Source organism: Sebastes fasciatus, chromosome 22, assembly GCF_043250625.1.
Source record: "Sebastes fasciatus isolate fSebFas1 chromosome 22, fSebFas1.pri, whole genome shotgun sequence".
NCBI lineage: Eukaryota > Metazoa > Chordata > Actinopteri > Perciformes > Sebastidae > Sebastes > Sebastes fasciatus.
Genome location: NC_133816.1, coordinates 11893147 through 11909365, shown reverse-complemented (window position 1 = coordinate 11909365; position 16219 = coordinate 11893147). Strand labels below are relative to the sequence as shown.

The window sequence follows — 16219 nt, the reverse complement described above, 5'->3', positions numbered from 1 at the left end:
CTTATTAGTAGTAGAAGAAATCAGAGTAACTGTAGTATCCCACAATCATGTGAGCAAAACTGGTAAAATAACAAGTAATAAATGACAAAAAAATCCACAAAATTAAAAAAAACTGGCATGTTTTTGTTTTTAGAAATACATCATGTGATCTAATCTTAATTATTTTTGATGTTGTTTGATTATTTTAGGTCATGACTTCTTTTTAAGATACAGTAAGTACATCAATCCAGCAGAATCCACATGTTTCACAAAGAATAATGAAGTGTTTTTTTATAAAATAAAAATAATAGTTTAAACAAAGACTTTCACGAATATAAATGAAAACGGCTCACGGAAATTTGTTTCAGAAAAAAAGATCTTTTACCGTTAAATTGGTTGGTCCATCAAAAAATAATGCTATTTGTAGTAGTAGTGGTGCCTGAAAATTAACAACCATTTGATAATTGATAAATTGTTTAAGACATTTATAAAAACATAAAAACATCAAATATTTCCTGAGTTTTTTTTAAATGTGAGGACTTAAAAATCAAATATCTTTTGGTTTTGAAGTATTTGAAGACATCACATTGGGCTCTGGGCAAATTCTGACATTAAATGATGAATGTATTACTTAAACAGCTACAGCTATAAACAGTCAGGAATACATGACTGTCGCTATATCAGTGCTGAGAGTTTGTGTTTGTGTCTCCACCGTGCCGCTGGTCAGTCCTCAGGCTAAGACTCAGATCAGAACAGATTTAACAAGAGGTGTTTCTGCTCCGCTTAACACCGCTCTGTAAATGGCTAATTTACGTGTGGCGCACCTGGTGACACGGTACAGTAGCTGGAGAGAAACATGAAGAGCAGAGGGGGGAAGCTGTGGGGCTAGCCGTGGAAGGCACGAGGACAATAAAGGAGAAATTGACGGAGCGATGGCAAGAAAGATGGACGGAAGAGGAGTGTTAATGACACAGTGAGGTGCTGCTTCGCATCACTGCCTGTTTCACGGCTCCTTGTTCCTCATGCTCTCCTGCAGAGGAGGTTCCTATTAGGCCCAGTTTATAGCCTCTGTGCCTCCTCGCTCCTTCATCTCTGTCTCTTTTTTTAACACAAGTCGTGTGTGCTTTACAACATCCTTGACCTACAAACACGGCAGCAGTAGTCATCAATTAAGGCTTTTTACAGACCTATATGTGTCGTTTAATGAGGGGAGGGAGGGTGGAACGGGGCTGAAACATGTGGCGCTGAGGGAGGGACTAATATGGATTTCGACACTGCCTGTACAAAGACTGATGTATACAATCTGCTCTAAAGCAACAACTTTAAAACACCGAATGACATGAAAGACTGTCGGCACATCACCTGAGGGCAGCTCACACACACTGGGCTCTTTTAAAACTCCTTTCTATGCATTTTTGGTGAGCTGCCAAATTTTCTTTCGAATACTGAACCTCCTGTTGTTTTATTTCTCCACCCGTTTCATGTTTTATTTCACTTGTTTAAGGATTACTTGGGTTTATTGGAACATGGGTTGTATTCTCATAGCTTTTACCATCACTTTTATCTGTTATAATAACTCACAAAGTAATAGGTGCGATCTGGGAACACAGCATCATGTCTAACGGGGCAAGAAACACGTGTTCAGGGGTTCGGTCAGGTTGTGGCGGCAGTAGCTCAGTCCGTAGGGACTTGTCTTGGTACTGGCTACGGAGTGTGGACTGGTAGCTGGAGAGGTGCCAGTTTGCTTCCTGGGCACTGCCAAGGTGCCCTTGAGCAAGGATTCATTCCCCAAACTGCTCCTAATATACTAGGATGGGTTGAATGCAGTAGCTAAATTTCACTGTGTTGTGCTGTGAACAATGTGTGACAATAAAAATTGATTTATATTAAATAAGCAAGCAGTTTAACCTGATTATCTACCACTTTATTTGGAGGTGAAACCATAGACTGTATATACGAAGAGGACATAGTCACTGTGACGTCACCCATTGGTTTGTGGACTGCCGTTTTGAAGCCTCGAATTTGGCATTTTGGTCGTCACCATCTTGTTTTTTTGCAACCAGAAGTGACACAAGAGGATGGAGCTAAGTACAGCTGAATAAGACTTTTTTAGGCGACCACAATGTTACAATTAACTTTCATGAAGTGAAAACACGTTGTGAAAGGGTTAAAATTCTAAGACGAAAACACGGACAACTCCCAGACCAGACAACGCCGTGGTAGCGACCTGTCAGTCACAAGGTAGCCACGCCCTAAAGCATCCCCTGCTTTATGGTCTATCTGACTCTAAATGGGACCATAATTTACTAAATGAACATCATGCTGTATTGAAGAAGACTTGAAACTAACAATTTAGACCATAAACTCATGTTTACAATGTTTACTGAGGTAATAAATCAAGTGAGAAGTAGGCTCATCTTCTCATAGACTTCTATACAATCAGACTTTCTTTTTACAACCAGAGGAGTCGCCCCCTGCTGGTTATAAGAAAGAATGCAAGTTTAAGGCACTTCAGCATTGGCTTCACTTTTCAGACCCTGGAGGTTGCCCTCTGGGTGAAACAAAATGAGCTCACCGAAAATGTCAGTAATAATCCCTCACCTCAAAACTATCCGTTATTCAACATCACATTTATTGCTGTCATGAATGAGTTTGGGGGGAGAGTTTGTTTCTTTTACATCACAGTGCCATAACGCTGAGAAGCTGCAGCTGGTCCTCTTAAGGTGTTAGGCTTTCACAGGTGGGTTTATGCAGGATATACAGTGCACTTTATAAATAGTTTGAACCTAATTTATATGCCCCTTTCATTCCTCTGTAATCACATTTTGATGTTTTATTTGTCTGTCTTTCATTAACTTCCATACATATCATATCAGAATGACAGGCTGTAAATCACTTTGCAGTTATGTTCCATATAAATAATCTTTATTACTGAGCTTATTAGCGGTAGTATCCCCCCTCCCTCCCTCTCTGTCTCTCTCCGTCTGGCACAGAGCCAGTCTGATCTTTGCCCAGTCATTGAAAGCTCTCCATCCATCCACCACAAAAGATGCATGGCTCTGGGGTAAGGGATCGCCCTCCCTCCCTCTCTATTTCCACTCACTGCTCAACAAAGAAAAAACAACTTCCATCTAATCAGTTTAAGTAACTAATGGGGGTTTAGGAGTCGGGGTTGTGGTGGTACTTGACCCCCCGAAAACGCTCCCCCTCCTCTTGTCCTCAGGAAATCCCAGGCATTTGCCCCCTGCTCATAACTGGACCAGAACTGGGCCAGAATACATGTTGAGCAACTGAAGCTTTTATTTTCACCACAAAACTATTGAGAAACAAGGACTTGGACGGGCGCAGGCATACTGTACAGAAGCAGACAGTCTGCTGTGGTTATGGATGCTGTGGGGATTAGGATTTGTGCAGTTGGAGGAAATAGAGAGTCTTTATACGCATGTTTATGTAACATGTTGGATGAGTCGGCCAAATCCTCAACTCCTCTGGTAGAAATATATTTACTTTTGAAAACATTGAAGTGCAAATTACAACGGCTGAGCAAACAGAAGGCCAGTGTCAAATATTAGGCTGCTTTCATCCGTCTACTGGCAGCGGCGCTAATGACATTTTGGTAAATGACAAGGTATCTAGAAAACCACTGGCTGAAGTCCATGACATCTGCTGTAAATATTCATAGTCCCCAGATGTTATATCTTAATGTGTTTGACCTCCTGAGCCCCCTCCTGTGCCATCATCAGGCCACATCGCTTCCACAACAGATCAAAATTGAATGGGAAGTTTTCCATGACATTTGCGGAGCATAACTTCTTCAATAAACCCTTTTATTGACTCCTTTGGCCTTCCATCCTGCAGCACCATCAGGAGAATCGTTATCTCTTGAGCGTCAGTGCTGGTAAGAATAGCAAAACCATCATTACATTGGGCAAGAACATTTTCGTATTCTTTTCTTAACTTTCTCTTACTTTTTTTTCGAAACTGCGGGCTCATACGAGTGTGTCACGTCAGATTCAACGCTCCTGACTTCAGATAACTCTGTAAATGACCCACGTAAACATGATGAATGCCGCCTGAACGTAAATAAGCGTAAATGTGATAAACCCTTTTATTGACTCCTTAGGCCTTTCATTCTACTAAAATGTGTTTTTAAAAAGCCTAGTGATGTATTTATCAACTCCGGGACACTCGGGGTCAGACCTGAAGACTGGCTGGAGCATACAAAGACTGGACAAATCACACTTAATGGTTTCCAACAACATACACGCACTGATTTTTAGTCTTGGCAGCCAAAAAGGTGCACATATTGAACGACAGAGACAACACACTTGGCAATAGGTAAGCTATGACTACAGTTGCATCACAAGGCAACCACTGAAATCCTATGAGAACATGAATTTCTGTCCGTGTCAAAACAGAAATTGCCATTCATCAGAAAGAGTTTTACAATTTACACCATTTCAAATAATCTTACTGAGAACAACAAGCAACAGTCGAACAGATTCGACCCAACTTGGTGAAATCAAATTCTCGGTATGCCCAAATCAATCAACCTTTAATCCATATGGCCAAAGAAGAGAAGCACATAAACAAAGATAGATTAAAAGACACAGTTAAAGAGAAGACTATTTCACTGTGCTACTGTATTGTACAGGCTGAAACTGTTAATCCACTGCTGTGTTTACAAAGGGATACAAGTCTAAATAATAAGAGCAGCTAGATTTACTTTCATTGAGAATAGTTTTGTAAATGTTTCTTAACACAGATCTAAATCCAGTGTGCAACAAAAAGCATTTTAATGTAGTGTATGTAACTGTATCCATGATTGAAAGGCTCTCTGTTGTGATCTATTATGGCTACAGTGTGTAGTATCTGTACTCTCTCAGGTGATATAAACAGCCCTGGTTCTGCACCATTGCCAGGCATCTGGTATGTGTCAGATCCTTGAATGTGGTATGTTTTAATGGGTCAGAGGTGTGTGCACGCAAAGCCCGCCACAAACATGTGGCCGTGCGTAAGTGTTGATCCCTTCGCAGTGTATACTTGTGTGTAAGCGTGACAGTGCAGAGCGAGATGAGCTGTTGAGGATTGGTGATAACCACCAAAAAAACATTTACACTTGAGACCTCTGCAAGGGGGGGATGAGGCCAGAGAGAAGAAGATAATGATTGCAACATTTCTCCTATTTCAACACTTTTCATAGTCTACAACATTCAACGAATTCCACCTCTCTTGTTGTCATTTTAATTCCTCCGATTAGTTTATGTCCACCTCGAAGCTTCCTCTCCCGGGATCTCTCGGTCAGTCACATCGAGGCCACAAATATTTACAGTACAGACGCAGTGAACGCCTCCTCACAACAAGGAAACAGACCGTCCATCCACACAGAGAGACGGATGTGTTGTATGTTCAGGGTCGAGCTGAAGCTCACTGCTGCCACGCGTCTCCTCGTGGGATCAAGAGGCTTATATCGACTACATTTTTTAAACATTGAGCAATTCTTCCTGTATCAACACTGAGGAGGGTGTGTTTTGTTATAGTCAACAGCTCATATCTCGGGTAAGTCAAAGACATCCATCAATAAACAAAATATTGTTATTCAGTGGAAGAGAATCTACTCAGACTCAAATGTAAGGGTCTTCACTATTACTGGCATACAGAGAAATAAAAGAGTGATGACAAGCTGTCATAAATTGACTTTAATCCAGTTTTAAGCCACATTTTTACGATCTTGGTTGTTTAAAGTATATATTTTAACCGTATGAAGGATTTTAGTCATCTGACGCCTGGATCTTAAGTTATCAGAGAAACAAGCCTCAGCTTTCATAGATATTGCTTGGCAGCTCGCCGCAGGCCGCACTTCACCACTGGAGAAAGATGACTGCAATGACGACAATGGTGGTGAAGACAACAACTCCCATGATACCGTGCTATTTCACGACGTCACCAAACTCCGTCTTTTGTTTTTGTTTTGCTTGAGACACCCCTAGCGACAGAAAAAAACATTTTGTGCATTTAAGCAGCAAAGAAAAAGGTAGAACACAGAGAGATGAAATACAGAAAGGTAGAGTATGAAACAGACGCACAGGCACATGTAAAAGGCCAGTTATACAGTATATACGGTATGATCTGGACATCAGAGGGATAGCATCTTCACGCTTTAACCCACAAAAAACATCCTATATCACTAAATCTGCCTGTAAATACTTTCTCTTTTTTTATTCACTTATTTATTTGATTTATTATTATTATTTTTTCTCTTTGTATTATTATTATTTATTATTATTATTTTATTATATATATATATATATATATATATTTATTTAAATTTTGAATGCTGATGTTTTCTCTTGTGTACTAATTGTGTTTGTTTCTAAGCTCAATTACTTAAATGGTTTATAAACTATTGTATACTACAGTTGTACTACAGTTGTACAAACTGTAAATTACATATATGAAAACAACCTTGAAAAAAAAGGGAAAAATAAAGTATATATAAAAAAAAGGAAATACTTTCTCTTAATCCTTTTCCTGTCATCTCACCTGCCTTGCTTTATCTTTATTTCTTCTTTTCTTTGTTTCCTTCTGCTCTCTCTCACTCCTTCATCCCCAGCAGAGCCGTCCTGATCAGAACAAAGCCAGTGCTGCTGACACCACATTAACACAGTCCAGACCTGCTGTCGTTCTCTCAGGCTACAGAAGAGGCTGATAAGCCAGAATGTGTGACAGGAGGAAAACATGTTGCCCTCCTGCACCCCCACTTCTCTCACTCCATTTATCCACTTCCCCATTCCTCTGGTGATCCTCCGTGATGCAGATAATGTGAGCTTGAGACTGGAATTTGAATAGAGGCAACAATGTCCTGTTTGGCCTCGTAAACCAAACTGTGCAGGAACCGGGTTCATCGTGCGTTTCTATCGGCTGGGATTCCAGTCGTGTTTTGTGGAAGAGGCTGTTTCACTTGGCTGTCGACAGATTCATAAACAACACTGCTGTGTGCGCACTGTAGGGATTTGGATAGTGTTTCCAACAGAGCCCTTCAGCCAATGATAATAATAATCCACTGAAAGGCCTAAGGTTCGGCCATATTATTTTCAGATGTGTCAAAGACTGTTAAATGTGAGAAAACAAAGTCCAAAAAGAATAAAACCTCTCCAAACTTTCAGTCTAGACAACAAGACCACCTGAAGCCACACAGCGACCATCAAGCTTATGCAAGACAGAGCAACTCGCCTGTCTGCCACTCAAGAGCCCTGGCATTGCTGACGCAGACGGTGTACCCATAATTCACCAAACACCTTCGGTGCAGCCAAGCCCATTGAGGTTAAAGCAACAGAATATTAAGAGAGAGACGCTGGATTTTTTTTTTTTCTGAAAACAGCAGGAGTTTGTTGAGTTTGCTTGTATGTTTCTTGGTTACGTACCGCTCTCACCACAAATCTAATTGGTTTTGGAGCCACTACGGCTTCAAAAGAGCCTCGTTAGTTATTAGAGAATAAAACCTTCAATAAACGTAGTGTTCGAAAACATATACGAGGGTGTTTCGCACCACTTAACAAACCAAAACTGAGCTGAACGAGGCTAACAGGGCCTTAGCCTGCCAACGTTCTCGTAACTCCATTGACATATATTCCAGTCAGCTCTATAGGATGACGACTCATAGACAATCAAGTGTCCACCGCAAAATATCCATCTCCTCTCCCATGAGACATTGTTATATGAGTGAGAGACAAACAGAGGAAGTAGTCCTCAGTTGCGGTCGCAGCGCCTCGCTGTGTCCTTCCTTCCTCGAGCCGGCTGAACCAACTCTGCAGTCTGCTCTCTGCTATTAATTAAACCATTAAAACAGATTAATAAGCAGAGTGGGGCTCCAGTCTCGACAACATCTGATGAGAATTAGAGAGGCGTGCTTTTTGGCATGATGACCCCGATGCCCTTTCCTCTGGCTCTTGCTTTGAAAATCCTCCTCCGCTCTGCCACTTTCTCTTCTCTCTACAACTTTTAAACTCTGATCTGAATTATTTAACTCGTCTGTCGCTCAAATGGCTTTTTCCCCTCCTTCTCTGCCTGTTATCTAATTCTGGATTGAAAACATGTGTAAGAGAGAGAAAGACCTAGAGGGCAAATATAAGCAGGATTATGGCCCATTGTTTCCTATTATGAGAGTAGATTGCTATCCAGATTTCTGCTTTCCTCTACAAATTGCCTTCGTTCTCTCCCACCTGCCTCCCCTGCACGAAGGCTGAGCTGTCTAAATGAATGAGGTTTAACACAACACCAGCCAGTGCATCTGCTAGTCGTTCTGCTCTCCAACAATCACACAGACTGCTATGTTTCTCCGTGACTTTGGTGATTACATATTCAGTAAAAATAATGTATCAACCCTTAACCTCAGTTTAAACGACGGGGACCACCTGCATCAAATTGCAACATTACGCTGGAGATTTAACAGACCGGAGAACGGACATTTAGAAGACAAATTAACGCGCCATTACACAGGCTGCTGGCAAGTGTTTTAATTTGACTGTCTGAGGTGTTGGATTGATTTTAAACAATACACTCAAGCAAAACAAATCAGTTCTACAGAATTAAAGGCTGAATTTGAGGGTTTCCCCTTACAAAGAAGAGCCGCTGCCTCACCACTTCCACTCAATTGTCAAGCGAATTTTAAGCAAACTTTTTAAATGTCGCCCGTTTCAATTTAACTGGTTTGGAGCAAATAAACTCGGCTACAGCGTAGTTTGGTCAGATGTTGGCGCTGTAGGCTACACGTGGCTGTAATCTACCAGTAAACAGAGTAGAAGAAGTAGAGGTTGCGAAACTGGAAACAAAACAAGCTGGTTTGGCCATCTACGAGAGAAACATGGAGAGAGGTCTTCAGGAATTTGTTTCAATTGGGCAAGTTTTAGTTGCTCTTTCGTGTCAGCTGGTACTGGTCATGTTTCATGCTGTCCGGAGATGAAGACAAGCATTCGCTGAAATAGAAATATCCGAGAAGAAGCCGAGAGCAGAAACAGCTGATCAGTTATATAACTTAAATGTTTGCGTTTCCATAATCACATTTAGCGTTTTTTTTCCGACAAAGACAAAAAGCACTTCGCAATTGAGGAAGTTTTATCGAACTTTACAACCAACTGATGGAGAGAAAACAAGAAATGTAGAAAAATAAAGAATTTAATACATCGTAGAGCTTATGAAAACATGTACATATTTTGAAACTCTAAAGGAGATTAGGAGGAGACTCAAATGAAGATAATAAAAGGTAAATGTTTGGCTTTAAGAGAATGAAAAGACTGAGAGAGAAAGCGCTCCTATATCCCATATTTTCACTCTCCATTGAAGTCTGTTTATGGTTTTCTTGACGAGTCTATAATTTTAAATGTACATTGGTACATTCTACATTACTATAATTTGAATTTACAGTTTATGGATCTGTATAATTTTCTGAACCCAGGAAATAATTCCATATGTGTGTACGCCACATTAATATATGCATGGACATGCTTGCCTTTGCACCCAAGATTAATTGCTTATGGTTACACACACACACACACACACACACACACACACACACACACACACACACACACACACACACACACACACACACACGTACACGAGTGCAACTTCCACAGAAGATCTTATCTGAAATGACGTTCGTGTGCAACCTTAAAATAATAAGTCCTAGAGCCCTAACATTATAAATAACCAGTAGTAAGGAACAACAGGGTCAAAGCCAGAGCACTCTGGCAACAGATGAAACAGATTTTTTTAGTTCCTCAAATGGATATGTATGAAACAGAAGTGAGAGGCGAAGCAATAAGCGCCACAGAAAAAAAAGACAGTTTGTTTTAAAATGACAGCGGGGTTTTCGGTGCATTTAAAGAAGAAAGAAATATATGTATGAGATGTGATTGAAAAGAGGAAATAGAAGGTTGAGAGCGAGAACGCACAAAGACGTCACTGTCTCATTCCAGCCTCTGTGGCACATTACAGGGTTTGTTGATAGGGATCTGCCCTGTGGACAGCTTACACTGCGCTAAGTGGACAGTCTGCTTATTTAACTTTCACCCATAGTGAGCTCGTTGTGATTTGGAGGAGACGCTGACAGGTAAAGGAGGCCAGGACAAGAGGAAGAGAAACTATAAGGAACTCGAAATGTCTATGAGTAAAAACAATGTTGGTCAGGCTGTGGAAAGTGGAATGAAACAAACTAGAATTACCGCCTCGTGGTTGTATGCCTCCGCCAACCAGTCAAGTTGCAGTTTGTGATCAGACATTTGTGAAATTGTCATAATTGGCATATGAAATCTTGAGTTTGTGATGTCTTAGTGACCTTTGATTACCAAAATGTAATGAGTTCCTCCTTGAGTCCAAGTGGATGTCTGTGTCAAATTTGAAGAAATTCCCTCCAGGTATTTTTGATATATCGCATTAACGAAAATGGGATGGACGGACAACCCAAAAACATAATGGCTCCAGCCACGACTGTCGCCGGCTCTGTGGCATAAAAACAGCAAAGCTAAACATGCTACAGACACAGCCTTTTTACTGGGTTGGTTGTCTGCTTTTTCAAGCTCTGTCGTAGCTTTGCGAAGCTGACGGCCGCTGCTCAGTCTAAATACTTCTTAAAGTTGCATGTAGACTGTCAAGAGTGTTATGACTTTTGCTGTTGACGAGGAGGACAGGAGTAGCAACTCACTTTGGTGCTTCCACATAAAAAGTTGTGAATGATAATTTTCAGTAAGATCTTATCGTGTCATTCCCTAAACACACACACACACAAAATACACACTAGCTGCTCAGGTTACCAGCATTTTAAGCTGATTTATCACCTACTTGTTCCACCAGACATGTCTATGGGTAAACTTAGACTCAAACGTGTTATTTGGTATCAGTGTTTGACACAAAATATCTGATAATATTGTACGAGCCATTTACAGGAATAATCTCCCTTCTTAAATGTTGGCAAACTCACACGAGTCCTTCCAGATAGTTTTCAAACCATTATATCGCTGCTCTCTACCGATAAGAGACAAATTGAGGATAGAACTGTTAAGATGGTGACTGTAGAGAGAAAACAAGGTGGTGTGAGGGTTTATATCTGTCATACATCCGTCTGTCCTACCTGTGCACTCGTGCTGCAGACCCTTGCCGTAGTATCCCTTCTCACAGATGCAGTCGTACTGTCCGGTGTGCGTGCCGCACTTACAGCTGGCCATCAGGTCGCAGCAATCCCTGCCCGCTTCGCACAGCGAGGAGCAAAGTGACAGGTCTTCCTGGATGTAGCTGCCTGAGGGGAGGTCTGAGGGTGGAAAACAGACACAGAGAAGCGCAGGTTGCAGTAGGATCAGATTTCAGCACCTGGCAAATCAGACTATTTATCTAAAGTGTTCAATTGTTACAGTAAAAGTGGCACAATTTCACCCACTTGCAAAGTGCATGAATGAGGGACAGCAGTCTTAAAGGGTAAAAAAAACATCTAACCATCATTAGTGTGTATTATTACAGTAAAATGTCAGATTCTATCATGGCTGAATTAAACACATTTCCAGACATCTGACACCCTTTACTCAAGAAATAATGGAAATTGTGAACACCACCACAAAAATGCATTGATAAAAATCTACAGTGCCTGCAAGTCACACATGTACAACTGACTAAAAGCAAACGCTATATCCTTTCCCCCAGTATAAAGAGTATAAATCAGAGCTAAAGAATGCCAAAGAATTGGATTTAGGACTGTAACTAGGAGTTTAGACTGAGGCCAAAACTGGCTTTGAAGCTGGACTACGAGGAAACTTAAATTTAATTTCTAGAAGTCAACCTGCTCCTTTTTATTTCCCTCTTATTACGAGAGCAGGAAGGAAGGAAGCAGAGAGGGCAATAGAAGAAGAGGAGAGACATGTGGTGTAATTTCTGCGATTTGATCCATGACCAGTGAGAGCGGCTCAACATGTGGCTCCATGTTTGAAAAGCTGAGTGTGTGCTTTGAGGCGTTGGGCAGACTTCAAGACAGACAGAGTGGAGGCCGAGCTGATAGCACGATGTGTGTTGGCTTTCATTCTCACGGCCTTATCCTTGCGCCGTCTCACTGATCTCTACTACTACACCTACTGTCTGGGATTTTTGACGCTGTGTGTGTGAGAGTGCACATATACAGTCTGCAAGTGCATGTGCAGGATTTATCGCTCTCTACACACTCAACTGTGATATGTATGGTGATATTTTAGAGATTTTTAAAGCCATGACTGAATCCCTCTTTTCACCCAATTGTGGGAAGTCCCCCACAAGTGTGGGAAAAGGGCCTCACTCAGTCCAATCTGTATGGAAGTGAAGCCTAATGGCTGTTGGCACTACATAACAGAAGAAACCATGTGAAATGTATGTTGTCAGATTCCATTTGAAATATTGCCTGCTTCCTTTTAAGTAAACATTGAATTTTAGGGTAAAATCCTTCACTTAAGAAATATTGCTAAAGGTCAAATGGTGATGATGGAAGCACTGAGGCTTCAAAGAGACAAAGAGTAGCTGCGGTTTCAACTTCAATTGACCAAAACACAGGGTTGGATGTAACTCTCTCTTGTGCAGCTAAAATGGGTGAGATCTAATAAATCTGTACGGCTGTGAAGTGAGATGACAGATGTTTCTTTGAATTGAAGTAACACCTCCAGATGACTTTGAAAGATAAAAAAAAAAGAAAAGAAGAAATTCCTCCTCATCTGTCCTTCATACCTTCATGCAGTGCATGACGAGCCAGGGCCTCAAACTCGGCGAAGTTGTGCACCAGGTAGCAGTGCTGGTCCTTGGGGTGCGAGGCCATGTCGTGGAGCTCCCTGATGTTACCCTGCCAGATGCCCAAAGTGAAGATCTCAACATTACGTTCCCTCAGAGCTGCCGCCACCGGCCGAGGGTCCCCGCCATTGGAGTAGCCATCAGTGATCAGGAAAATGACCTTGGTGGCGTTAGCACGGGAGTGACGGAGGATTTGCTGTAAGAGAAGAAAACAAAAACGATTTATAAATAAAAAATCTAAAATTGAAATCTGATTTATACCCCTTATGCAAGATTGTGTCCTAGTTAGTGTAGTCATGCTGTTACTGTTCAAAGGTGACCATACAAAAACACACATCCTGTTGCTCTGCCTGGCAGCACGCTACCAACAGAGCTCCAGCTTTAGTGACATGACTAAACTGAATAACGAAGAACGTCACACACAACCACTAAAAACAGCCCTCAATTCTAGGGTTCCTCAAAACCCTACATCAGCAAGACAGGCAACGATGAGGAGGAGGGACAGAGAAGAAGGAGAGAGCTCTACAATTGTAATTATTTCTCCTACAGACTACGCAGCTGCTTGCCAGTGGTCTGAAACCACCAGAGAACACTGGGCAGCGCAGACCGGGCTGCTGTGTCCGCCCCAGACACCGGCTACAGTTCCCAAACTAACTTTAGCCACCGTTTACAATCCACCACATACAATTAGACAGGACATTAAAGTCAGAAACATATCTTTATTTTCTCTAGAGTAAAGAAAAAAATAACAGGACCATCTGCTGGCTTTGCTGTGGAGGCCAAGCTGACAATATCTAGGTTCGTTGTAAGGGTGTTTCTAATGAGGTTAAAAGGTTGTGTGGCAACGTAACCTCATACAACGGTTCGTATGATATCTTGTGAAAAGTTATTCCTCATTTTTCGAGTGTTTTCCTATTAATGTCCAGCGTCAATTTCCACTCCAGTATTTTTTTAAATAAACTTCCGTCTTCACAGGAAACAACTTGTTTAGGTTTAAGCAACAAAACTACTTAGTTAGGTTTATGAAAAGATCGACTTGGTTAGGTTTAGGCAACAAAACTACTTAGTTAGGTTTAGGAAAAGACCGACTTGGTTAGGTTTAGGCAACAAAACTACTTAGTTAGGTTAAGGAAAAGATTGACTTGGTTAGGTTTAGGCAACAAACTAATTAGTTAAGTTTAGGAAAAGATTGACTTCGTTAGGTTTAGGCAACAAACTACTTAGTTAGGTTCAGGAAAAAGTCAACTTGGTTAGGTTTAGGCAACAAAACTACTTAGTTAGGTTAAGGAAAAGATTGACTTGGTTAGGTTTAGGCAACAAACTACTTAGTTAGGTTCAGGAAAAAGTCAACTTGGTTAGGTTTAGGCAACAAAACTACTTAGTTAGGTTTAGGAAAAGATTGACTTGGATTAGGTGATAAAACTACTTAGGTTTTGGAAAAGATTTGTGGCTAAGTTATGTCGTACCAGAAGTGGCGTAACTTAAGTACGGAAGTTACATGACAAATAAATCAACGTTGAATTCTGGTTTCACACGGGGTACAAACAGCGGTCTCCTGGGAGAAAGTCAGGTGTTTTTTGACCCACCCCGACCTCCTCCTTAGGTGGTGTTTGTTACTCTTTATACTTCTAGGTACTAAATTACATGGATATATACAAATTAGAGTGCATTTACTTTTCATAAGTTTAGCTACGAACGATGTATGACAACAGCCTGTATGTGGATAAAACCCAGTGAACAATGGATGAAGAGAAAAAGAAGTTGGTAGAGAGAAAATAAAAGAAATTGAAGAGGAGCCAAGATGAAGTCAGTAGGACAGATATCCGCTTACTTACTGAAAGCTAAAAAGGTCCTGAGGATATCATAAAGAATTAGAGAATGACAGGGAAACAAAGGATGTGTGTTAGGAGGAGGTGGATGACTTTTCGGTCTTCTGAGTCCAAACAGGACGTAATAGCTAGCCCGCACATGACAGACTATAAAATACGAGAGGTGAAGCGAGGGGAGACACGCAACAAGGGTGTGACCAGGGAGGGAAACGGAGCAGGAGAGAAAGCTCTGGTCTTTATTGTCTAATTGGCTAAACTTCAAGCGGCTCTGGCAGGAGCGGCGTAATTACAGAGCCCGTGAAGCGAGGGAGTAAAAGGAGGATGGAGAGAGAATAGAGCCTGGTTTCTCTGATCCTCAAAGCTCCAGGCTGCCTGCCGCACTGGTTCCCAGAGCCCGGGGAGGTTCGCTACGGCTGCTCCCAGCTGTCAGTGCACCCCATCAGGCTGCCGCATTAACAAGAGGAGGCCCTCCCTGGTCCTCCGTGGCTCCTGCCAGCTGTCAGCACAGTGATATTTGTGCCTATGTGTTAAAATGTAAGGTCCTGTCATGCCAGAACAGAATAACAGTGAACAAATTGATGCTGGTATACCTAGCTGTCTCCACTTTATGTGTTAATATAGTATGTGTGAATGTTTCAGGGTGTTTTTAGGTATTTTATTAGGCGTCTGCTCAAAGTGCTTTGGGCCATGGTGGTTTCTGCCTTAGCCATGAGTCAGTGGCTGCTGTTAGCGACTGCGGAGATGCCACCAAACGGAGCATACGCATGCATACCCACTAATAATACCCTCCCGATTCGCTTCTGCATACTTTAGGTCAGAGTATTAACATAAAGGCAACCACAGGAGCCAGCGTGTGGGAAGGGGCTGCCCTTAAGTGTAGCTCTCTGCATGCACCTTATTGTTCAAGGCATAAAGCAGCACATACAGTAATGATGAAAACATGGCATTTAACAAACGGCAGCTAATGGTGACAGCAGGAACGCTAAACACATTCTGTTTGTGTGTCTGTGTACAAAATGCAAACAAGAAGTGAAGAAAATAAGCTCCTGACTGATTGATTATAGAATCATTACAAATATGATCTCAATTACACCTGTTTTCGCTCATGAAAATGTATTTTCTCTGATCATTACGACGTAAGAATAAAACAGTCATTCTGTAATTTAACAGAGGGATAAAGAAAGAGATTAAATAAAAAGTGGAATTACAGCTTCAAAGGTTAACAGACATGTTTGAGACGAAGCCAACATGCTGTAAAAATAATGGCAAGGCAAGTTACTTATTATCTCATATAAATTCTTAAAATGTTACTAAACCAAGTAAAAAGCTGCATAAAACAATAGGTGAGTCTTTTTGATTATAGTCTTAACTATGTCATCGCTAAAAATAACTTGCACGAGCAGCAGTATTATTATTACTCCTGAAAACTCTTGAACTCAACATGAAAGACGTTGATTTGCACTATTCTGATCTGACGTTAAAACACGAGATTATCGAAATAATTAGGAGGAGTCAAAGGCAGTGAACAGAAATGAAAAGAAGTGTCACACTACTTATTTAGGCTAATCATCTCATTCTGTTCATGCATCTTTACCAGCTGTATGTAAGCTTGAGGC

At 41.3% G+C, this 16219-nt stretch overlaps 1 protein-coding gene across 5 annotated transcripts in view; it reads right to left on the bottom strand.

Annotated features, from left to right (window-relative positions):
• The window catches only part of svep1 (sushi, von Willebrand factor type A, EGF and pentraxin domain containing 1), a 108228-nt gene that overhangs the window by 62310 nt on the left and 29699 nt on the right, over positions 1–16219 (bottom strand). For 4 of the 5 annotated variants that reach the window (XM_074623916.1, XM_074623919.1, XM_074623915.1 and 1 more), the window contains 2 exons: positions 12715–12970; positions 11108–11284 (listed from right to left, as the gene is read on the bottom strand). In XM_074623916.1, coding sequence (XP_074480017.1) covers positions 11108–11284; positions 12715–12970 — 433 coding nt within the window. Of the gene's footprint in view, positions 1–6522; positions 6664–11107; positions 11285–12714; positions 12971–16219 lie in introns of those variants that run through there. The other variant, XM_074623920.1, reaches the window with a different exon arrangement.